The 27113-nt window shown below is 28.6% G+C and overlaps 1 protein-coding gene across 1 annotated transcript in view; it reads left to right on the plus strand.

Annotated features, from left to right (window-relative positions):
- LOC100208387 (ephrin type-B receptor 1-B-like) overlaps nucleotides 1–26529 on the plus strand; it is a gene marked incomplete at its 5' end in the record, with an annotated part of 88047 nt that extends 61518 nt beyond the window's left edge. Inside the window, 8 exon segments of the mRNA NM_001309653.1 lie at nucleotides 9108–9169; nucleotides 16410–16508; nucleotides 16632–16736; nucleotides 16812–16961; nucleotides 17072–17116; nucleotides 25247–25401; nucleotides 25512–25725; nucleotides 26488–26529. Coding sequence (NP_001296582.1) covers nucleotides 9108–9169; nucleotides 16410–16508; nucleotides 16632–16736; nucleotides 16812–16961; nucleotides 17072–17116; nucleotides 25247–25401; nucleotides 25512–25725; nucleotides 26488–26529 — 872 coding nt within the window.
- Nucleotides 26530–27113: the final 584 nt, after the last annotated feature.

Here is a 27113-nt window from a genome sequence, read left to right on the forward strand (position 1 = left end):
TTTATTTTTCTATTTTACATTTTTTTATTATAGTTATTTTATTAGGTAGACATTTTGACATTTTTTCATCTGTTTGCTCAATATATTTGTGCTATTATATTATTAATTATAAGATTTAATTGTATTTACAATTTAAATACAAAAGTTGACATTTATTTGCTGAAAAGCATAAGAACATGTAGTAATTGCTAACATAAGTTCTGTAAAACAAACTGTATTATTTAAAAACAATTTTTATGTATTTTTAAGAATAAATGTTATGTTTATTTTATTACACTCCCAGTGGGCACAAGACATGTTTTAGACATCTAAAACATGTATTAAAACTTATATGTTTATTAGACATTAAAACATGCCATGTGTTTATTGTTTACTGAATTTTATATGATAAATTATGTATTTATATATATGTATGTATGTATGTATATGTGCACATATATATATTTATATATATTATCAGACTTCGGAATTAGAAAAACTAAACTGTTAGAAGTCGGCAAAAAAATTGACACAAAAGGGTTACCATAAAACATAGAAGAAAGTTCGGCAATTTTTTTCTGACCTCTAACACTTTAAGGTTGGCATTACCGAATGCTGACCCTAATTTCGAGGGCTGATATATATACATACATATATATATATATATATATATATATATATATATATATATATATATATATATATATATATATATATATATATATATATACACACATTTTTTTAAATACATATACAAGTTTCGGACTGTATAATATACACATTAGGGTGCATCAAATGCCCCAAGGTTTTTAAATATCCTTGTACCCATTTTAAAAAGTTTCCTTTTGGGCCAAAATGGTATAATATAAAATATTTCTTACTTATATTAACATTTATTCCAGTCATTTGAAAAATTCACATTTACCTATCATAGACTATAAACTGTTATTAATTTCTTCAATGGTTTTTCATGTTTAAGTTTGAAACAAATAATGTTAATTTAGTTTAATAATACTATATCTTTGATTATTATATTCTTGCTGTCTGCATTTGACTGAATTAAATATTTTTGGACTTCCTTATGAGAGAAAAATCTGGAATTTTTTCATGTTATTTTGAATATATCAGTTGGTAAGCAACTATCTTTTTTAATTGTATAATAAAAATTTTACATTTTTACTAATTTTTATCATTTTTCATAGCATGAGTGATAATAGGGAAATTTAGTAGCATTAAATAACTTCTCATTATTATTTACCAACTTACTTTTGGCTAATGGTACCTCTGGTGGTTTTTTTTACCTTCAAATAACACTACTTACCTTAACTGTACCTTACCTATTTTTTCAGTAGTATGACCTGTAATGGCATCTCCTTCCAATTCACAATCACAAGCTACAAGAAAGTCTCTTGCAATATTTGGTTTAGGTGAAGCTATTTTGCTTGAAGATACAGTGATTACTGGTGCCCGCCTTCCAACCAGATGTCAAGTACTCCGTTGCATGATGTACCACACAAATGTTCCAAATAAAATCACTAATGTAAATTGTTCTCAATGGGAAGCAGCAAGATTAGTATTGAACCAACTAGTGGTTTTTTATGGCAAAGCAAATATTCCAATGATTTCAGAACTCAAAGCTTGTGAACACATCATTCAACTGCTAAAGGAAAATGCTAAACTCAGGACGATACCAAAGAAACGCAGGTCAATTGCATCAGTTGTAAGCAGGATAAATGCTATGGAAGCTTCACTATGTGAAACTTTTCCACTCTGGCCAGCTGATGTAGAAAAGCTTATTGCGAATGCTGAAGATATGGCATTTCTCCACTCCATGAAAACTAACAACACTGCAACTTTTGGATAGCATAGTAGATAAAAAGATTCAACGAAGTAATGTGCAAAAGCAATTGGCACAGAGAAGAGCTGTTAAAGAGAAGCAAAGAGCAGATGAAGGAGAAGAAATAGCAACTTGAAGCCTATTAAATACAGATATTAGTGATGAAGGTGAATGTGACATGAATTTTGAGACTCTGAAGACAAATAAATAATGCCATCACCGTTTCTCACACACTGGGTTATCTGCATTTATTCCTCATGATATATTGAAACGTCCCAGACTTGTTGCTTTAGCAACATGCTTGAATATGTCTGCAGCTCAACAAGCAACTTTTACAGCAGCTTTGATTGAAGAGTCACAAAGCAATAGTTCTAATATGTCTACTTCTTTTGTTACTGCAGACAGATCTCGGAGAAATGTTGTTCAGCAATCAGCAGTAAATATAAAGAACAATGGGTTGCACCAGACTTGGCAACTCTTCATTGAGACTCAAAATTGATTGATTTCTTTAACTGATAAGAACGCGTCTGAAGAATGGCTTTGTGTAGTGGTTGGAAATGCAGAAAATTTGAAGCTACTTGGCATTCCAATATATCTATCTGGCGAAGAAAGCTCAGGCAACAAAATAGCTAATCTAACACTTGATCTGTTAAATTCCTGGCATTGTACAGAGTCAATTGTCAACACAACCGCCTCAATCACAGACCACATTTCTGCAGCATGTGTGACAATCCAACAAAGACTTGTATTGAGGTAAAGCCTTGCTATGTCTGACTGTCGCCATCATATTGGGGAAGTTATGCTTTCACTGAATTTGAAGATTTTAAAATTGAAACTTCCAGATCACCTGATGTAGTTCTTTTTTTAAAATTCAAAAAGAACTTTAGTCTTATAGGCAAAACGTTTAAGAAATCGTCTCTAACATGCTTTGACTCGACAAAGTCTTACAGTCAAGAAGCCAAATCTTTTCTTTCCTCAAGCAGCTCTAAATTCCTGGGGGCTACTCAAGCTGAGCTTAAACTGAGAAGTGATGATTACAAGGAGTTTATTTATCTATGCACACTCTTCTTATACACAGAGGATACAGAAGACAGTGTTATCACCTTTAACAGACCAGGTGCATTACGCAAGGCAAGATGGATGGCCAAACTAATCTATTCTATCAAAGTATGCCTGTTGCAACAGCATATTAACAATCTTCCTCGAGGGAGTATTACGACCGCCCACCAAGTGCAAAAAATATATGATTTTGTTGTATTTGTGACACATGTTTACAGCACATGGTGGATGACGTGCTCATCAGCTGCAGATACTCCTTGGAGCGATCTTCAGCTCTTTTTGCAAACTTTTGCAATATGAAGCAGTAAATGATAATATTGCAATGAGTGCCATATGTGCATTTCAGCACCATTTGTGGTATCTAAGTGCAGGAATGGTGCCTCTGGCTCAATTAAGCCATTTTACACCATGCGTTGAAAATGTCTGCTGGCCGACCGGTTGCTTGAAATTCAACCAGCCGTACCTGTTACATCCCCAAGAGGACGATATGGGACAGGTTTTGGAAAGCCACAGCTCCCTTCTAAAGAAGATATCACATTATCAACTAAACCAGTAGATTTTGTTCTATTAGATTCATGGTTTACTTTTTACGTACTAAAACTGCAGCCAAGCTTAAATGAAGATGTTTCTCGCTGGCCTGAATCTGGAGCATATCAAGCTTCAATCACTAATATTCAAGCAATAGATGTCGTTAATGACTGTGCAGAAATAGGGATTAAGCTTAGCAGCAACATAATAGCTGCCAAGAATGAAGCAGTGTACCAAAATAACTTTCAAGTGATCGAAAAGGATCATCAAAGGCAACCAGATTTAAGAAAATCAAGCTAAAGTTTATATTAGCAACTAACTATACATTGTACACTATTACTACTGTATTTTTAACTTTACTGACAATAAGTAAGCACTCAATAACTTAATAAAAATTAATAATATGTTTTCCAGCTGTTCTTCTTGTTATAATTGTCGCGTAATACATTATTCGCTATGTTAATCTATATACTCAACTTTGCATCAATGGAGGACCCCTTAAACATTGACTTAGAAAACTGAAATTTCACACAAAAGCTTAAAACAATATTCGGAAAAAAATTAATTTAGGTACAGTCAAAATTTTTAATGCTTACAAAAATATGGGGCGTTTGATGCACCCTAGTACACATATTGCACATAATTTACTCCTTGTTAAAGTTGAAAACAATCGTTGGTTTGCACTCCATTTTGGTTTCCAATTTCATTCCAATTCCAATTGGTGATTGCACTCCAAATCATAATTACTAGGCATTGCTTAACATATGCTGTAACATCAAATTTTAAAGTGTCTGCTACGCTTGAGAGCATCCCTATATTTAAACAGTTCGATCCTTGTGCTCTTACAAAATTTGATGCAAGCACAAATAAAAATTTTGAGAAAGGTGAGGATTTTATGCAACACAGTACTACCAAAGATTAAAGTCTTTTGCAAGGCTTCTTTGAACTGTGCAGGCACTAACATACACACTAGAAGACATTTGATTAAAAGTTTGTTATCTTGAAATCTTTATGTCTCAACTAAATAGTGTATTATGTTGTTGGTTTTTAGAGTAGTAGCTCTTGGTCTTCCACAGGATTTTCCTTGATTGATACCATTTGTTTACTTAATGCATTAAATGATATCATGAACAGTCTTAAGCATCTTTGAACATGAAGCAATTATTTGTTCAGAATCGTTGTCTTCCATTAAAATATTATACATAATAAAGAATTACTTATAAACTTTATAAAAATAAATATATAACAACTTTAAATAGTTTAAAAATAATCAACAACAACAAAAGTTAACAACAACAATAATCAACAACAACAATAATCAACAACAACAATAATCAAAAACAACAATAATCAACAACAACAATAATCAACAACAACAATAATCAACAACAACAACAACAATAATCAACAACAATAATCAACAACAACAACAATCAACAATAACAACAATCAACGACAACAATAATCAACAAAAATGATCTTGACAAGCAACAAAATCTAAAATAAGTTTTCTAAAATAAGTTTAAAAGCAGATTTTTATTTGTTAGGTTGAATATTTGTTAGGTATATGTATCTATATATATATATATATATATATATATATATATATATATATATATATATATATATATATATATATATATATATATATATATATATATATATATATATATATATATATATTTGCTGTATATATTTATAGGAAGTTTTATGAATTTTCCATAAGCCTTGGGGAGGTGAATTTAATTTAAAAAAACGAATTTAATTAAAAATTTTCATATATCAATATTATTAACTCCAAAATATTTACTTCCACTAGATTTAAAATGGAAACATTGTACAGATGGCAGTACTGCCATTGAGTAAAGAGTATGATTGACTTTCATATGGTCACCTGGTCCTATGTTTTGGTATTGGATCTCCAAAGCTTCACTAACTTTTTTTTTTTAAGTGTTCAAATAATCAAGGCTATAATATTTGTATCCAGTTACATTTACACTTATCTTCATAATAATTGCATCCAGCTGCATCTAAATTTATCTTCATAGTATTTGTGTCCAGCTACATTTACAATTATCAATTTGTAAAAATCGCATTGAAATTTTTAAACTTGTCTCTCTCATGTAAGATTTTTACAAATTCACACTAGTTTATAGACACTGGTTGTCAATATAGTTTGTAAGCTAGAGCCAGGTTTAGAAACAACTTGTTATCCAAATTTTTGATATATTTTTAGGTCTACTCCTTCCATCTACAGTAATAAAATATTTTTGTGATCAGTCAAAGAATTTTTTGGTTCAAATACAATTTTTTTTTTAAATTTAAACCCAATGTTTTTTTTCAGAGTTTGCGTGATCCTTGTTGTTTATAATCATTTTCTGATTAGATTCACTATTAGAACTCTATAAGAAAATTAATTTTACTTCATTAGTAAATGTAAATACTACAAATTTTATAAGCTCTATTAACAAAACCAGTAAAGATGCTTTATAGTCCTTTAGGGTTATGTTACAATCTTTTTAGGTTGTGTTCCAATCTTTTTAGTTGTGTTCCAATCTTTTTAAGTTGTGTTCCAAGTTTTGACTTTCTATTTTGACATTTATAATCACTTTTTTTGATATATTTACAACTTGTATTAAAAGTTTCAATATGATATGTAATATATATAATATTTATATTAAATATTATATTTCATATTGAATATAAATATATAAACAGTAGTTACTTTTTTTTCTTAAGTAATTTTTTTTCAATGCCAGTAACCACAACTGTATCTTCATAAATTAAAAATATCTCTGACAATATGGTTAGTATGTTGGTGGTTACATCTCTAACCAAGGTGGTTAGTGTGTTCAGTTCCTAATTGTTAAATTTTTGTAGGGTTAACAATATTATCTTTTCTTTAAATATTATGTCATAAAGTATTTATTGCAAGAAAATCTAAGTTTTTAATGATAATTGTAATGATTTTGGTTGCTGAAAAAAATACAAAAAAGTTGTTAAAAAAGAAAAACCAGAAAAGCAGAACTGCTATTACTTAGAATTAAATTTAAACAATAAAATTTTACGAGCCTTGAGAAACAAGGCTGCTGTGCAAAGAAACAAGTTAAGGGTGGTACTACCAAGGATGACATGGGAATCAAATTTTAAACTTAAAGGTTATAATACTTTTTTTTTTTCTTTAATTAATAATTTTTTTTTTTTTTTTTGCTTGCAGTATATATTTTTATTATTTTACTTTTTTGTAGTTATTTTAGTTTTATGTCTTTGTTTAGTAGGTGTCTACTTTTTAATTTTTTAGTACTTATTTAATTTGCAAGTTAAAGAAAATGTTTTAAATAATTTGTTGTTTGTTTATGCGACACAATGGTCGCAAAAAGTGACTAATGGAGTTGGTTATTTTTTGCCATGGTAACCATGCACTGCGATCACCAATGACGTTTTGGAGAGCCCGAGACCTGCACTAATGCCACTCGTCACGGGCGTGTCATTGCAACAGATCTCACCGCCTGCACTCTACGTCATGCTAGTCAATATTGCAATATAACAGGACTACACTACAAAAGCCAAAAATCCTAATCCCTATCTCAGTTTTTAATACTGCTCCAACATCCTTAGAGATCTCATGAGGGTGGTAGGGATGCGCGTGGTGTGAATATACGCAAATATATTAATACATATAAATATCATGTACACTTACATTAGAATAGACAAACGTGTACACATGCATGTATGCGTATGTATAAAAATAAACTAATACAAATAGAAAAAAGTAATTAATAATTATGAGTAACTTACCGTTTGTTTCATCGCTGAAATGTGTCTTATAAATATAATAAGTAAATACCACTCATAGTCATCGAAACTAAGAATGTTTGTCGTTAGTATAAAAGTAGTTAGTAGAAAATATGGTAGAAAATGTGGTGACTCCAATAGTATGAGAAATATAAATCTCGCCTGATAAGTAGAGACAAAAGCTATCACACAAAACAGACTCAGATAAATTAAAAAATGATTAGCCAGAGATAAAAAAATACAGACATATAATCAGGCAGAGAATAGTGAAAAAATAAACAGATGAGACAATAAATTTTTACTAATAGCTTATAACTACGGAAAAATGTAATGTTTAAAAACAATATTGTTGACAAAACGAAAATCTGAAGAAATATACAAGGATAAGGTCAAAAAAAGAATATGAACAAAAGTATATAATAAAAAACAAGTATTTGATAAACTGATTTTAGTGACTGTTGATGGTGAAGTGCATTAGTATGTACCGTTTGGTCGTCTCGTATGGTCTCGTTATGTTTTCATTCACTTTCAAATCGGGTGAATAGAAAGCTAAACACACTCACTCCTTGCGCTTATGGGCTAGCACATCAGAGCCAGACATAAGACCTACAGAATGGATTTCAATTGATCGAATGCACACAATAGTCACCATAGGCCACAAGCCATCGCTCTTAGTCAAAAGAGCTACTGCCCCATGCTGGTGTGGAATGATGTGCTATGGAGTGAGATTTTAGATCCGAGCACATAGTCAGCGAGCGCTGATCCGACGTGCATTGTGGAGCTTCTGAATGAACGTGTGCGTGAGTGTTAGCGAAGTCATTAGGTTATTGAGTGCCGTAACCACATCCAGCGGGATAATGTCTGTTTTGTCATTGTAGTGTACATTGGAAGAAGTCGGGGCTCACCAGCCACAAAGAGTAAATTTGTTTGTTTATACGACACAATGGTCGCAATAAGTGACCAACAGAGTCGTCCAGTTACGTAGACCTGGGAGATGTGAAAATAAAAACCGATTGTAGATGGTGTCATTGAATAAAAAATAAAAATCATAAGAAAATATAAAATGTGTGGCAAGACTTTTGTGAAGTAGAAAAACGAAGAATAGACGATAAGACGAGACTCCGAATGAACGTGTGCGTGAGTGTTAGCATAGCCATTAGGTTATTGGGCGTTGTAACCATATCTAGCGGGATAGCCTAATGTCCGTTTTGTTGTTGTAGTGTACATTCGAAAAAAGTTGGGGCTCACCAGCTACAAAGAATAAATTTGTTTGTTTATGCAACACAATGGTCGCAAAAAGTGACCAACGGAGCCGTCCAGTCATGTAGACCTGTGAGATGTGAAAATAGAAGTAGATTGTAGATGATGTCATTGAGTGAGAATCATAAATGAATGTAAAGACTATTCTGCAGGAGGAATAAAATGTTAGGTCTCAGGGATAGGGTGAACAATAACTCACGCTCTAGTCATCCTAAACAAATGATGAAACAATGTTTAGTCTATGACTAAACAAGTCAATATAGATCCGCTGGTTTATAAACGGCAACCATGGCTAAAATTATCGCACCATGCAAAAACAATAAAATAAAATATGTAGATAACAAAATAATAAGAAAAATGATCAAAAATGATAGTACGGGCAATATAAAAAGAAAAAATAGGCTAATAATATGCTACTATTTATGGTCTAAACTCTAGATAATAAACTGAAAACTGATAATCACCTGTGTGCTTACAGTATATATTTTTATTATTTTACCTTTTTGTAGTTGTTTTAGTTTTATGTCTTTGTTTTGTAGGTGTCTACTTTTTAATTTTTTAGTACTTATTTAATTTGCAAGTTTAAAGAAATTGTTTTAAATAATTTGTTGTAGCTCATTTAAAATTTTTGTATTTTTATTCAATTTAGAAAAACCAAATTTAATTGTTCTTGAGTTTATGGCAAATGGTTCATTGGATAAGTTTTTACAAGTAATCGATTTCTTTTTACACTTTTTCACTTTTTTTTATATTCTTTTATGTTTTATTTGAAAAATAAGGAAATAAACATATATAAACTTTTTCTTAAATTTATTAAATAAGCATTGTTTTAAGCTGTGTAATTTTATTTTTTTTAAGTTTTGCAATAACTTTTTTTTTTTTTACATCGTATGTGTCAAGTAAATGTTGCAAGCATTTTAAACAAAATTTAATTGTATTTGCAAAGCCTAATACAAAATTATGTCTGCACAAAAAATATTTTTAATATTGTTTTTATTTAAATTGCATGATATCTTTTTAGGTAATATTTCAGAGTTATTCCTAATATCAATGGACAAATTTTAAAAAAATGCTAGGATAAAATTTTCATAAAATGCTCATATTTTCTATATTGTAAATATACTTTAATTTGCATTGTCAACTAATGTATGACAAGATTCTCAGAAGAAGTTGCGCAAAATGTCTCTAAATTTGTTTAATTGGTTTAAAGAAACCAACACCTAAAAGTTCTAAAGCGTGACTGCTATTTGGGGGAAAGCAAATGAGTGCAACCTAAATTAGTGCAATTTGAATTGCAGAATATTATCAATAAACTTAAATGGATCCCCAAGTCCCAAGACAAGTTGTGTTCATATTATAGATAAACATTAGAAAATAAGTTAAAAGTTAATTAAACTTTCCAAAACTAATTATTGAATGGGATATTAACAAAAAACTTTTTAATTTTTAACACCATTTTATTTCTTGGAAAGGAAAGTTCTGGCTTTTTGGTTATTTTTTATTTTTTAAATCAGGTCTGATTAATGCGTTTATATTTTACGCCAATAAAAAAAAGCTTCTTTAAAAAAACTTAAATCATGTTTAAATTGCAGGGGAAAACCCCCTTAGCTAAGGGAAAAACCCCTAGCTATTACCACATAAAACTTATTCAAAACAATGATCTTACCCTAAGATCCTATTGATCTTACCCTAAGGTGGAAAGTAATGAATTACATTTACTAATGTTACTATAATTGAGTAGTTATTTTATGAATTTCTACTTTTTAAATATTTTTTGAATGTGTACAAACCCGTAGCCATATTTAAGCGACCACTTTGACTTCAACTGCAAAAAAAGATGACAGCTTTATCATGCAGTGTAAACTGTGTTTGTCCAAGTTGACTGAAATAGCAGCATATAAAAGCTCTACCTCAAACCTCCACAAGCATGTTGAGGTAATTTAATATTAATTGTATACTTTTATAATATTTTAACACTTTTAACATCGAATAATATTTGGTGTTAAAAGATTTCGCTCAAACATTTTAAATTTAGCATGTTAAATGAATATGAAATTGGTTAATATAATGACGAATATTTTTTTCAGAGAAAACATCCATCAAAGATGAAGGCTTTCAGTGACTTTGTGACAACAAGAAAGCAAAACCTGAAACCACCAGAGATCCCAGCAAATCAAGGAAAAATAAATGACATGTTTGCTATGGGTGCAAACAAATGCTTGTCACAGGAAAAGGTTGACAAGCTCATGATCCAATTTATTTATGACAGTCTCCATCCATCTTCTTTAGTTGAACAACCTGCTTTTAAAATCTTTTACATGCACTAAATTCGCATTGCAAAGTTATATCCACACTGTCTCTTCAGATCAGAGTTGATGATGCTACCATTCAGTTAAAGAAGGTTTTGGTCTTAATCCTCAGCAAAGTCAGGTATGTTGCAACAACTACTGATTGCTGGTCTGCACACCAGCAAAGTTTCATAGGGGTAACAGTTCATTGGATTGATTAGGAAACCTTGGAAAGGAGATCTGCTGCACTTACTTTCCAGAGATTGAGCTGATTGCTGCAGCAATTCTTCTGTCAAAGTTCAAGAACACCTGGACTGATAGGACTGAATTTATAGGAGCAGGTATGATTTCCTTTTTTTTATGTCATAGTGTAATCTGTTTTGTCTACTTTTTTGCTATTTAATCATCCATTGTTTAAGTACAGTAAAATGAATCTTTGCATTGCTAAAAATATAATATGCATTGTTTTTTTTAAAACACATTGACCAGGGCCGAAGTGGAGCAGGTTGGGCAACATTCATCAGATGAAGAAGATTTTTTCTCATCAATGAAATCGAGAAGATTGCATGTTACAGGGGAGGTTGATGGGTACCTTGCGTGCAGTTCGAACAAAATGGATTTGTTGAACTCATTTCACGCATCAAAAACCTTTCCCTTAAACTGAACACTAGTCTTCCTGCCTCTGCTGCCTGTGACTATCTATTCAGCGGTGCTGGACTCTTATTCTCTGCAGGGCAGGCAAGAATAAAATTAGACAATTTTGAAAACCAGCTACTTCTCAATCTTAACAAAAAGTTTATAGTTTAAATTTATACAAAAAAAAATAGGCTTGTTATTTTTGTTTTTTTATTCGACAGCTTTGTTATCTGACATGCTGTTAAAAAGGTAACACAGTAACTTTTACTTTGAGTACATTTTTAATTACTTTTTACTTTTGTAAAAAGTAAAAAGCTTTGCTTTTCAACTGATAACTTTTACTCGTATTCGAGTAAAATTTCACTTAAGTAACTTTTGCTTAAGTACATTTTTTTTTTTACTTTTTCCACCTCTGATCTTACCATTGTCCAAACCTTTCCAAAACTATTACCTCATAGATACTCATCATGTTTAATAATATGTGCTTATCCCATCCTGGTCAGTAACTGCACAGAAACAAGCATCTTTCCAACTTGCACAACTCATTGAACCAGCAATCAGTTTTTGCATTACCAACAGCAAACCCCTAATTAGTCTAAACTGAAGCCCGACTCTAAAACTGGCAATCTTGGATATAATACTAAGTAATGCACCTAAATGTTACATTTTTCAAACTCTCCATGGGCTCAGCAACTCTGATCACCTCGTTGTTTTATGTCACCCATCATTTTATCTATATAAAACATATCTACCCCCTCCACGTAAAATTACCAACCGCTTTGGTAAATTAAGAAATACAGTAGCATTAATTAGAGGCACCAATCTCATCAAACTGCATGCACCAATATCTACAATGCAATATAAGCTGCTCGAGATTTGTGCCAACCACTAAAAACTTCAACACTTATTAACCACAAATCTTGGATGACCCCCTATATTCAAAGCTTAATAAAATTACGTTAAAAGTATTTTATAGTTGGTTCGTACATTGAATGGAGGAAGATGCAAATATAAATAAACAAATTATCAAAAGAAAAATATATTATAATAAGCGCCACATATCAGTCAACAATGATTTTTGGAAAGAAGCAAATCAAGTTAATAAGTCCTTAAATAAACCAATAATTTTTGACAATTTCCCAATAAACTCATTATCATAATGTTTGAAAAGATAAAAATGTATTTCAATCTTTATTAACATGAATGTAGATCAATCTGCAAATATCTGTCACTTAATATCTGTCACAATATTGAAGAGCTTATTGTTAAAACAAATATAAAGTTACTTAAAAAAATCCTATCTAACCCAACACATGCAATAACTTCAAAATAAGGCAAACCACAGGCAGAAACCCTGACCCTAAATAGATTGTTATGTAAAACAAATACTGCTAACACTACATTGTACCAAAAAATTTTTGTTTAGAAATATTTATGTATACTTTGAGCTTGTATTGAAAACCTTTGTATGTAACATTGTTGGTGCATTTCCCACTTATAATTTTTTAACCTAAAAGAATAATACTCCAGATACATTATTAAGAAAAAATAATAAAATTCTTTTATATGCATGCAACTTTAAATAAATACTTTTAAAGAAAAAGAAAGAAAGAAGAAATACTCTACCTTCACAACTGTTCGGAAATTGGATGACAATTGCTTTCATGTCTTTTCGATATAGTGGCCAACCAAAATTGAATGCATATTCTAATAAGTAGGATTAGAGATGTGAGTCATTTTTTTGGTTCTTGTTTTTTTGCAAAAAAACCCGTTTTTTTTTGCCAAAAAAACAAACTGCTTCGTTTTTTGGTTTTTTTGGTTGTTTTTTTAAATTACTCTTTTTCTTATTTTAAGCACTGAAATAATTTTAAAAATTTGTTTTTAGGTGTTATTTATTAAAGGAGGGTTTTCATTCTTTTATTTAACATATGATTTTATTAGAATTGCCTAAAGTTCTTCAAGTAGCAGATCCCCCCTCCTTTTTTTTTTTGTGTATTTTTTTAACTAACTACTTTAACACCTTGAACTTTAACATTTAAATAAATATCACCTCAACAGTGTGTTTTTAGGAGATATTTATTAAAAGACTTTGTCATTCTCCTATTTAACTGTCTTGTTTTACAAGTTCTTCAAATGTTCATCAAATAACTTTAATAGTTTTTCTTCAAAAACTTACTTATATTAAGCTAAAATAAAATTAAAAAAATTATTTAAAGAAACATTTTTCTTATAAAATACAAAGACATCATAAGTAAAGGGTCTTTTTTTGTTTGTTTTTTTATGTAGATATGTTTTTTGAGTTTAAAACTATATTTCCTTAACGTTAAAAACAAATTTTTTAAAAAAATGAATGAAAACTAATTATAAGAATTTGTAGAATGAATGAGAACTTTATAATTTACAAATGAAGTTTTTAATTTATTAAATGAAGTAACACTGCAATGCAGAATTTATATGTATTGTATAAGTTTTGCATAGTTTTAATTTTTTTTTTAATTTTGCTATTTTATTTTATGCTTTTTGTTTTTTAGTTTTATTTTTGCAATTGCAAATAAATTAAATTTGTCAACATTTAATTTTAGAAAGCGGAAATAGTATTTTCAATCATGTTATAAATAATATTGCATAAGTGTGTTGTAGTATTTTTATTTTTTAATTTTATACCTTTATGTTAATAGTTTTGAAACATAAGATTATTAATGATGATATATTGTTGTTTTGAAAATACTTAATGTACCAGTTTATCATAATTTTTAATAAAGTAAATTTTCAGTGATACAATTATTATTAGCAGTTTTTTAATAATATTACTGAATTATGAAATTATTTTATAGCCATTATAAGGTATTGTAAGCATTAATTAAAAAGTTTTCTAATCAAAATAGTCACATCATTTAATTGTTTGATTAGAACATACTAATGAGTAGTAATAATAGAGTAGTCTGTGGCCTCACTGGGGGTAGAAAAAAAACATCTGTGAGCATTTTATTTAAGCCAGCAAGCCAGGTGAGTAAAGCAGAAAGAGTTCAATGTTTTTTTTGCAATGATGTTATGTCGAAAAGTGAAATACGAATGGCCTTGCATATTAAGAAATGTAGAAAATGTCCAGTTGAAGTCAAACACAAATTTTTAAATGATGACACTGTCATGTCCCAATCTCATTTCTTCAGCTTTCTGCTACAAGTGCTGCTTGCGAAAGAAGTTTTAGCAGTTATGCAAATATTCACAGTGCCAAAAGAAACAGATTAACAAATGAAAGAGCAGCAAAATTAGTGGTTGTATCGCAAAATTTCAAACTTGAAGCAATGGATATCTGTGCAACGCAATAACCAATTCTGCCTAAAGAACTAATAAATATTTCTGATAAATCTCAAGAATCAATAAATGTTTCGGATGAAGAGTCACCTGAACAAGAATTTGAGTCACTTGACCAAGAATGTTGTTTTAGATTAAAAAAACTTAAAATAGAATTGTTTCTTATCAATTTTTGAATTCAAATTATGAAAAGAACAAATAGTTTGTTAACCATTTTAGCAATAAAAAAATCATTAGTTTAACTCTTTTGTGAACTCTGTTTATGCTTTAATAAATTAATTTTAATATAATCTAATATAGAATCTAAAATACTCAAACAAAACTAAATAGAAACATTTTAGATAAGTTGAAAACATTTAAAAAAGTTAAAAGTAAGTAAAAAAAACACTAAAAGGATCTGTAAAAACCAAAAAAACTCCAAAAAAACCAAAAAAACACGTTTTTTTGGGTGAAAAAAACACGATAGCAAAAAAACACGTTTTTTTGCATCTCTAAGTAGGATACAATGTTTTCCTCTTCACTAAAAGATAAGTCTGTTGGATGCCCTTTACTATGTTTTGATGTGATCATAGAGGGTAGTGACAGGAATGTTATACATTAAGCCACACATCTTGAAGCACTTGCTTGAATTAGTACTATGACTAACTAAATATTGTCTGAAGTATGAGGCAGACAATCAATCACTGTATAAAAATGATACAGTTAAAATTAAAAAGCAAAATAAAGAAACCAAGTAAAATAATGTTTTTCTGTAAAAATTTAATTTAATGAAATTATTTGATTGACTTGAATTCTTCTCAACAAAACAAATGAAACCAAAAAGTTATTCAAGCAGAAACCGCAATTATTATGTTATAACATAATTAAGGTTTAATTAACTTAATTAAATTAATTACTTATACTTTACTTATTACTTAATAAATAAATGATAAAGTATAGAGATACTGATCAACTCGAACAATATTCAGATTAGCCCCGCAATGTTTGGATTATCCTCATTTTTTCAATGTCAGATTTATTTGAGCTTATTCAAATGATGGGCATTCGAATTAGCTCCACGCTACCCTAAAGTTTAAATTTACAGTGTTCTATTGCTAAGTTTAAACTTTTAAAAATAAAAATAAAAAATTATACACAAAACTTGCAAAAAAGTATTTATTGTAAAGTGTGTTTACTCAAATACTAAAAAAAAATTTATAGACTTTAATGCATGCATAATAATGCTTGAATGACAACAATGTTTTTTTCACATTTTTTGTACGATATTTTTTATGTTTAACTGAGCTGAATGTTATTTTAATAATTTAATTTAATATAAATATTCTGCAGTATTAAAATAATTTTTGAAAAAAACTTTTACCACGACCTTTTATGACCACAAGAATAATGAAAAAAAAAAAGATTTTTTATCCATAGTAGAAATAGATTTTTTTATCCATAGATTCTGCCTGCCCAGACTCATAATCAATGTATGTAGCCCCAACCTACCACTATTTCAGTATGACATCATTATTCTTCTATCAAAAATTTATATCAGGAGTTGTATATATTTTTATTCATGTTTCAAAAATTAGGAGTAAATTTTTTAAGTTGATGGTGTTACATTTTTTAGATTAAAATTTTTCAAGTTAAGGGTTTTTTAATTTAAAATTTTTTATGTGAAAATCTTTGTTGTTCAATATAATTACCTTTTTTTATTACATTAATTACAGAAAAATGATATGCAGTTTAGTATACTACAACTTCTTGGAATGGCACGTGGTGTGGCAAGTGGGATGAAATGTCTCTCTGAGATGGGTTTTATACATAGAGTAAGATTCTTTGATTATTTGCGTATTGATTATTTTAATTATTTGTGTATTGATTATTTTTAAGCTATTTTTATTACATTTTAAAGCAAGTTTATGTATAATTGTTCAACATGTTTTAACTAGGATCTTGCTGCACGCAACATATTGGTTGATGAGAATTTTTGCTGTAAGGTTGCAGATTTTGGAATGAGTCGTAAAATCAATGTGGATGATACCTATGATACTAAAGTATGTTTTAAAATATAAATCTTAAATGTTTTAAAAAACCATCATTTATAAAAAAATTTGTTTATCAAAATAAAGGGTGGTAAAGTACCAGTTCGTTGGACAGCACCTGAATCTATTCAGTTTAAAAAATTTACAAGTGCTTCAGATATGTGGTCTTATGGTGTACTTTTATGGGAAATTATGTCATATGGTGAGAGACCATACTGGGACTGGGGAAATTATGAAGTAAGAGTATTTTATCAAAAAAAAAAATCTGTTTTAAAAATATTTTTTTAAGCAGATTTTATACTTATAGATATACATTTTTTGTATAGTTTTTCATTTTTTGTTACTAGGTTGTTGAGAGAGTTAATACTGGATATAGACTACCGCCTCCAATGGTTAGTTTTTATTTTTATTCTGTTAAATTAGTACAGGTCAACCTAAATATGAAGAAACGTTTGAATTTGGGAAGAAAGTAATTTTAATTATTTCTCAAAAATAAAAATAATAATTTTTCACTTTTTTTACAAATATTCAGACTTCTTGTACACTAAAAAATGATGAAGATTTAAAATGATAAGTTAGACAGTACACTAAATGATGAAAATTTAAAATGTTAAGTTAGACAGTACACTAAAATGATGAAAATTTAAAAGATAAATTAGGACATTACTATATTCGAAACTTCAATGAGCAAACAATATTGTAGTTTAATTTATCATTATTCATACTTATTGTTTTATAACTTTTTTTATATTATATATTTATATATATATATTTTAAATTTGTTGTTTTATGGCTTTCAATATTATATATTTATATAATTATATTTTTCTAATTTATTGTTTTATAACTTACAGGCGGTTGATGTTCTGAGCAGTCATAATATTTGGTTTTCTGTTTGACCTAAGCTTGAGCCTCTTTCCCATCATCATAAAGTTGCATTTCTTTTTACTTTTCTACAGATACTATCTTGGTTGCTGCTCAAAGGAGTTATCATCTCTAGCTCTATGAACCAAAGTTGATTTTCACTTGACTTATCATTCAGCAGTCTCATCCTTTTACTGTATCTGTCCCTGCATGCTTTAAAAACTTCAATTTGTCTAGTTTTTTTCCCTGCACTTTAACCCTTTGAAACCCAACTCCCATCTTCATATTTTCAAGACCCATACAGCCTTCAACTTTTCATGTCTCCTGTCAACCGTTTCCTTGCTCTTTAACTCTATTCTGTGTTTTCTAATAACTTCTAACTTGATAGTGGTTGCTTGCAGCCTTGTTGGGAGTGAATCAAAATGAAATAAATAAAAAGTACAGTTAACTTTTTTTCCATTTTGCCACATTATGTTTGATTTCTTTTGATTAGAGGCAACAAAATACTCTAAAATGTCTTAGTTTTAGTGTTAGGATGGAAATTACAATAGTTTTATACTTTATTAAATTAGCTGGTTTTATTTTGCAATTACTTTTTTATTAATTAATGTAACTAAACTAAAATTTCAGTAAAAGAACACTTTATAAACAAATATATATAAAAAACTAACACTTTATAAACAACAAAGAAAATGAGGCAAATTCAATAAGTTATAACTGCTCCAAAAAAATTGATGCAACCAAGATTTTTCTTTTTATACTTTAAAAATGCACCTGTAATGTAAATAGCTAAAAAATTACTTTGAATAAAAAAAATAGGTGCTTAAATACCGAGGACATCATAAAAATAAAGGCAAATTAAAAATAAAACAACTTTTTATTTCATGAACCCTAAGTCCATAAGGAACTAAGCACATTATAATTAGAACTCTCCAAATATAAACTGTGTATATATACATAAATACAGTGAATATATATATATTAGCCAAACCCCGCAATTTTTTTTTGACAACGTATTTTTATGCGGAGTGGCTAATGAGTGGCGTGGAGGTCATATTTATATGAAAAAATTTTTTTTTTAATTTTTTTCTTGATAGAAGTATTCGCGCCGATTGTTCAAAGTGATGCTTTTTAGGATTTTTGACTAAATTTAGAGCAATTTCCAAGCATTGCACAATGGGCCAGGTGGTAGACAAAACCTAAAAAATAGATGTTTATTATATTCAAGACCATTTAATAAAACATTTTTGTAATACTGTCATTTAAAATTTTGAAAATTGTTTTGAGTATAATAGTATCTTTTAAAACCACAAAAATCAGTTGCAGTTTCATGTATATAACACAAATACTATAATGGGCACTGCTCTAAAGAGCTAGCGTCTCTTGTGCCATCTACTAAAATTCATTCTCGTGTTACTCGTCATTCAATTAAGTGTCATCCTTTTTCTGTGACTGTTCCTAAGTGCTCCAAAAACGCTTATTCGTCTAGTTTTTTTCCTCGAACATCAGTTCTTTGGAATTCGCTTCCTTCATCTTGCTTTCCTGATTCATATAATTTGCAATCTTTTAAGTCGTCCGTCAATCGTTATCTTGCTCTACAATCTTCATCTTTTCTCTTACAGTAACTTCCAACTTTAATTAGTGGCTGCTTGCAGCCTTGTTGGAAGCAAAGATGTTTAAAAAAAAAAAAAATGTATAATGAAAAAAAATTTTTAAAAAAAAGCATGAAACTTTTATTTTTTATGCATCGCTATAGTAAACAATAACATTTAAAATTTTATGAGCTTACGAGATGAGTTTATATATTTAAACTATTTAACAGTAAAGCTTTACAAAAAAAATATAAAGAAAAGATCAGCCTTGATAATACACTTATAATTTGGCTTTAAAATAATGAGGTAAATTTTTAACATTTAATACTTTTATTTTGTACAAAAAGTGTCACATAATTTAGGGAACCTATGAGAACCTATATTAAATACTTGAACTAGTAAATGTAATATGTATACAACCTATTTGAACTATATACATTGCCCCTAACTTCCCTTTTTTTTTTCTTTAATATTTTAAAATAATGACTTGTAGCTTATGATATTTGCTTGAAATCAACTTTTATTTCTCCTAAACAAAAATACATGTTATTTTGTTTGTTATTTTATTCAATACAAATTCCACTGTTAACCTTACAATTTTTTTGTTTTATGTTTAGTAATAATATAAAATTAGTGACATTTATGGACTTATATGACAAAATAAACTAGTTCCTAATGATATAACATTCTTTTCATCGAAATTAACTGTTCTAGTTTCTGCAGATATTAAACTAGAGGATTCTGAGTGAAAAACTTTATAAAATTACAATGTAAAAAGTTGATTTCTGCAAACAATAATAATACTAATTTTGAGAGAAGTAATGAAAATTCGCTAGGTCAATATTTTTAATATACCTACGGTACATTAAATGCTACACATAATGAAGTTGGGAATGCATGTTGCTCTTTTAAAAAAGCTTGTAACAGAATAAAAAGAAAAAGCTTCACCATGGTGATATTTTATTTAGCCATAAATTACTTTATGCAACAAAATTGAAACTAAGAAGTGAGTTTATGTACAAAACTGGGACAAAAATTTTTGAAATTTAAAATAAAAAACCCATTAAACCTGCTTAGATATATTCACCTAATGAAGCTTTAGCATTAATTGTTAATGTTTAACAATTATTAGCATTAAATATTAGTGATATATCGAAATCAACATCTAAACCAGCTTCTAAGAAATGATGCTGAAAAAATGGCTGCCAAGCATATCCTTTCTATAATGGTATAAGATATCAAAAGCTAAATGCTATCCCAAGAACATTCAAATGGCTATTCAGTACAAATACCACTAAAAGATCTTCCAAAACACACTCTTAAAAAGCTATGTGGTATACAAACTACTGTGCTAATCACAATGCTAAGGAATTAACTAAACTGGCGTTTAGATGCAAAGCTGGTTTTGATGGTGCTACAGGATATAGTTTTTACAAACAGGTAAGTTAAAATGAAAATAGTGACGAATGAAGAGTGCCTGTTGATTATTTTCATAGTACCTTTAGAACTCAGTAAATAGATAAAAAATAAAAAAAGTACATTATTATATAAAAAGATGATAAATAATCTACATACTTATTCAAAACGTTGTGGGTATATAATAATATCAATAATAGAATTCAAATCTCTATATTTATTTTATATTTTCTATATATTTATCTATATATTTCAAATCTATTATATAATATCAATAATAGAATTTCAAATCTAGTGATAAATTTTCATTTTTTCTGAAGTAAGTGCACATTTTTATTTTTAAAGTTTGTTGCATCAATTTTTTTTAAAGTTTATTCCACCAGAAGAGTTTGTTATTCAGTTCCACAATTTTAAGAAGTTATTAACGCAGATTTAAAATGAAAAAATTACAAATCCACGTTTTTAAAGTTAAATAAAGTTTGTTAAATAATTTTTAGATTTAACAACTATTTAACTAAAATTTTTAATAAAAGTAAGTATATCCTAATACAAAGTGATTCTTTATATATTAACAAAGGGTTTTAGTAAAAAAAGAAGATCAAAATAATTTTGTCCACCATATGTCTAATATCCGGCCCACTGTGCATTGGTGCGAATAGATTCTGATGTCAAATCCAGTTAATTTGTTCAACGATATTTTCTTAATGTGTTCCTGTACCAAAAAAAACACTGTGCTTAATAATTTCAGAAATATGTTGTACCTATCTTTCACTGATTACAATAGATAAATTAACACTTTGGCTATTGTAACGGGTGATGCGGAAGTTATCGGACAAATCCTAATTTCATTATTTGAGCATAATAATTAATTTTTGTGGCTTATCTTTAATTTTATCACAAAAACTGATTATTATTTGAGCATAATAATCAGTTGTGGTAAAATGAGGTTAAATGCAGCTGAACGAGAATCTTTTCGAAAGCGACTAAAAATGTTTTTTGTAAATAAACCTAATATTAAAAAAAAAAAAAAAATCGTGAATCATTTTGAAAAGGAAGGATTTGCTCGAAGTACAATATATGATAACCTAAATAGACTTGAAACTGTTCAATCGTTTTCTGATAGAAAGCACCCTAGTCGTCCGACATCCTGGAATAGAGAAAAGAAAGCCGAATTAACGAGACTTGTCAACAATCGAAAAGGGGTCAGTCAGAGAAAAATAGGTATTAAATTCGGTGTAAATCAATCAACAATTGGTCGTCAGTTAAAAAAAATGAATATTAAATATAGAAAACGTGAAAAGACTCCAAAATACACTATAGAACAACAAATAAAGGCAAAGAAAAGAAGCAGGAAACTAGTTAACCAACTCTATAACACAAAATCGCTTCAAGTCATCGATGACAAAAAATGCTTTTGTTTTGCAGGGGACAACATGCCTGGAAATTCTGGATACTACACAAACAACAAAAAGACATGCCCAGAATGTGTTCGTTTTAAAGGAAAAGAGAAATTTCCAAAAAAATTATTAATTTGGATAGCCATATCTGACCATGGTATGTCCGAGCCATTGTTTCGCACTTCCAAGGCTGTAGCGATCAATTCATCAATCTATATTAATGAATGTTTAGAAAAACGACTTCTTCCATTTATTCACAAATATCATGAGACTTTAACTATTTATTTTGGCCAGATTTAGCAAGTTCTCATTATTCTAAAGATTCTCTAAATTGGATGGACCAATATATCTATTACGTTGATAAAGACCAATTGAAAATTTTTGGGGAGCTTCAACAGTGCAAGTTTTGATTGATCGCATTAAACTAAAACTACAAAAAATTGATTTAAACTTTTTACAGTCGCATATAAAGGCGTCAGAGCAAAATTGAGATCAATTGAGATGGTGGTGTTTTTTCATTTAAAAAATAATATATTTTTATTAAAAAATAAATGCTTTATTTAAAAAAAATATAATAGTTGTTGTTTTTTTTAATTATAAATAAGTTATTGACGTTTTTATTTTGTCTGATAACTTCCGCATCACCAGTTAAAGTGATTTTTTTGTTGAACTTTGAGCTTTTTCTCAGTCATATGACAAATTTTTTGATTTTTACCTCATTTTGGTATCAAATGATTTTTTTTTTTTTTAAAAATACTGTTACTAGAGCCTTTGATCAAACAAATCCAAATCCAAAATAGTTTCCTTAAAAGATTGGGTAAAGGACTTTCCATCTTTTGTTGTAAACAAAACTAGATCAAAACGTGTCAATAAGATTCAAAAATATATATACACATTTTTTCTGTGGTTTTTTTTAGGTGTACCAAGAAGACCTAATGGTCGCAGTATAATGCAGAAGAGCATTTTTTTCGAAGTTTACACTTGCTTCATATCGAAAAAAAGCCTAGACTAGGCATCAAACCACAGATCAGTAAAGGATCTAGCATTTTTTGGTGTTTGAGATAGCTAACAAACATGTTGCAAACTCCAAACATTTGTATGTTTATACTTATCTCAAATAATGATGGATTGTACTTATGTCAAATTGGGTGATTGGAGGTTGGGAACAAAAAAGCCTTAAAATTTCATCTCCCTGCCCCAAATGTGAGAGCCACAAGTTGGTAAAATAATTTTTTTGTTATTTATTCGTCGATAAATTTTAAATTTTATAGTATTATCTCTCAGCATTCAAAAATTATGACAATATAAAGTTAAACCCCCTAAACTTGAGGGGGTTACTAATTTTATATAGTCATATTTTTCGAATGCTGAGAGATTGTAAAACAATACTTAAAACTTATCAATGAATATAAATTTAGTTAAGAATAGCAAAAAAATTGTTTCATCAACTTGCTGCTCTCATGTTTGGGGCAGGGAGATAATATTTTAGAGCTTTTTTGTTCCCAGCATCAAATCATTGCAACTTTTTAAAAAGTATCATTATTGCACATAATTATAAACATACAAATGTTTTTGCTCCATGGTAGCTATCTCAAACACCAAAAAATGGATCTGTTACTGCCACAGGTCTCTTTTTTCTGAAGCAAATTTGCTTCAGGATTCAGCATTTGAACGCTGCAAATGTACAATAAATATTTATATACATATAAATTTTCAGCTTAAGACAAATATCTCAAGAAAATATTTAAAAAAGTAATTTTTAAATGTACTTTTAAGGTTCAGAGTTTGCAGTTAAGTATTGGATCAAAATTTAAATTATTAGAACTATTTAATAACAAGAAAGCGAGAAAGCATTTATATTTGTTCTAAGTAGTGATTTTAAATAAAAATATTTGAGCTTAATGCATAAAAATGGGAAAAACTGAAGATGTGCTAAATTTTTAAAACTGCACAAAAAGTTTTTAGAATTGTCTACTTTATTAAAACATTCAAATCGCTCCCAAAGAAAAATTGCAAATTTAATTAATGTTTTTGTGGTGACAGTAAACAGAATAAACTTGATAAGAAAATACCTCTACAAATTGGCAGAGGTGGAAAAAGATTACGCATCACTATACCAATATATAAACAAACAATTTGTATGTTTAAAACCAAAGAAAAGTCATACAAGTCGGAACTGACAGACCCACAAAAAAACCTAGACTTAATTCAAGAATGAAATCGAAATGTTACAATTGGGCTAAACAACACCAACATATGCTGAAGATTGGTAAAATGCTTGTTTATTTATTATGATAATGTGACTGATAAAAAAATTCTTATTTTTTCAATTTTTTCATTCTTTCTCAGTCAAGTGCCAAAAAATATTGATGGCAGGTCTTCTTTTGTTGGATGCCGGAAAGATGAAAAATTGTGTTATGCAGACAGTAAAACACCTGCTAAAGGTGACGGTGTTGTAAGTTAAAAGTAGTAAGTGCAGAGGTCTTCTTTATATAGTCAAAAGGATAATGAACCAGAACCAATATAAAAAAATTATTAGCCACAAAATTGGTTCCTGTTAAATGGTTTGTCTCTCAATATGTTCAAATGCATTTTTATGTCTGATTCTGCTTAATGACATTTATGTCATTAAGCAGAATCTGTCTGTGACAAAATTATTAGAGGCGAAATTTATTACAGTTTTACAATGGCAATTCTTCAGAAAACCCAATAGAGAATACTTGGGGTTTTTAAAGCTGAAAATTGGTTGGTAAACTTTAATCAGCAAAAGATCTTTAAAAGACACTATGAGTCTTATAGTTTTGTCTGGCGTAATAATCAGGAATTATAAGTAAGTATAAAAAGTTGCCGTAAAACTAATGTCAAAAGTCATAAAAGTTTTAAATTTATGAAATTTTCTGAAAGTTTTTTTTTTAAATGACATTTTTTATTTATAATAATATTATTCAAAAAAATATTATTCTTCAGTCTGCAGGTTTCAGATTTTTAAATTTATTAATTTTTAATTTATTAATTAAATTTGTTTTTTTTAAGAGAATGACCAGAGCTAGTTTATTGTTAGTTGTTGCCACTAAATATAAGTTGTAAAACATTTTTAATCAAAGTGAGGTTAACATGGAAGGTTTTTACTTTTCCTAACCATCTCAAACTTTAGGTTTAAATATGATATTGAATATGAAAAAATTATGAAGATTGTCTTTAATCATTGAGTTCTTATCCATGCGTGACACCAATAGTTTTTAGATTTTTTTAGGGTTGTCCTAAGGTTGTGCATAATCTTATGTTGGAATGCTGGAATAAAGATCGGTCTATGCGACCAAGGTTTACTGGTGTAGTGTCATTGCTTGAGAGTTGGATACGAGCTCCAAATTTGTTATCAGAGAAAGCAGCATCTGTGGTCCAAAAGAAGTAGTTTTTTTTTCTATATGTTTTCTATGTTCTATATATTTGTTTTCTAAGTTCTTATTTGATTTATTTTTCTAATACTTTTAAAAAACAAGCTATTACTTGCATTTTAGAGATGAAAAATTAGATTATATAAATTTACAGTCGATAAGCAAATGGCTGGAAGCCATTGGAATGGAGAAATACGCACACAATTTTCTGGAAAAAGGCTTTGCAACTCCTCGACAAATATTAAATGTTTCGTTTGAAGATCTTCTTAAATTAGGAATTGAACCAATTGGTCATCGCAAAAAAATTTACAAAGCCATTCAAAACACTAAAGTTCAGGTTAATTTTTTTAACTTTTATATATTATATATAGTTTTTTTACAGCTTTATATAACATCTTTATAAATGCTGTATTTGTTTTACTCGCACATAAATATAATAAAAAGAATTATTAAATAAGCTTTTTTTATGAAAAAAAAAATTTATAAAGTTTTTCATGTTGTATTGTTAGGTTCACAACAGCTGCGTTTTTTTTTTTTTTTTTTTTTTTTTTGGTTTGTTTTGGTTTGGTTTGGTATGTTTTTGATTAATTTTTGAAGATTTTTTTCTAAAGATCGTAAATAGTTAAAGAATTTATATTCGATTTTATTCACTTAGTTTGAAATCTGTAGTCTATTGTAGGATTATAAAATCTGTAGTTTATTGTAGGATTATAAAATGTTTTATATTTTTATAGTTGCAGTATGTACAAATAATATCTGCAAATGCAAAAAGTTCTAGCATTTGCAAAAATTTTTATTTTATGTAAAATTTGTAGGATGTGCAAATAGTTATTTATGGGGTGTACAAATAAGGCGTAATATGTGCAAATAGCAATGTATTGTGAGAATATCTGTAAAAGTAAACTTGTGAAATACACGCGAGTAGCATGCACTTGCACGTTTGTTTTTTTTCCCGCAACAATGTAGCATATACAATATTGTGGGGAAATATATGTGAAACGTGCACTTGAGTATTAAAAATAAATGAAGGCTATAACTGGCTCTGTGTCACTCCTTCTACAAATATATTCATTATTCACATAATATTATTTATATTTAGATTGAGGCTGTTAAAGTCAATAAATACGCTCTGGTAAATTGATTTTTTTTGTAGAAGTTAAAGTTTAGTATAGAAAGTATTTTGTATATAAATGTTAAACATAAATTATTTGGTAAAATCTATTTTCGTATATAATATTATTTGGTAATATATATTTTCATATATAGTAAATTATTTGATAATATATATGTTCATATATAATTTTTTTTTAAAAAAAGATTTACATAGTTTAAAAAAGTATCTGTTATTCATAATTAAGTATTAATTTTTTTGAACATAAATTATTTAGTAATATATATTTTCATATATAATATTTTTTTAAAAAGATTTCCATAATTTAAAAAGAATTTGTTATTCATTCTTGAGTATTAATACTGTTGATAATTTTGGGTTGAAACTTGTTCATAATCACAATCATATCATAAGTACGTTTTGATTTGCAGTAATATCAGTTTTATCAGCATGATAGCCACTGTTCAAATTTTATCAGCATGATAGCCACTATTCAAATTTCATATTATTTGATTTAAATCTCTACAAAAAACGTTGCAGTTGTTTTTTTATTTGAAATTAAAATAGACTTTAAAAGTTTTAATTATATAGTTTTTATTCATAAAAGTATAGTA

Source organism: Hydra vulgaris, chromosome 06 (genome assembly GCF_038396675.1).
Source record: "Hydra vulgaris chromosome 06, alternate assembly HydraT2T_AEP".
Taxonomy (NCBI): domain Eukaryota; kingdom Metazoa; phylum Cnidaria; class Hydrozoa; order Anthoathecata; family Hydridae; genus Hydra; species Hydra vulgaris.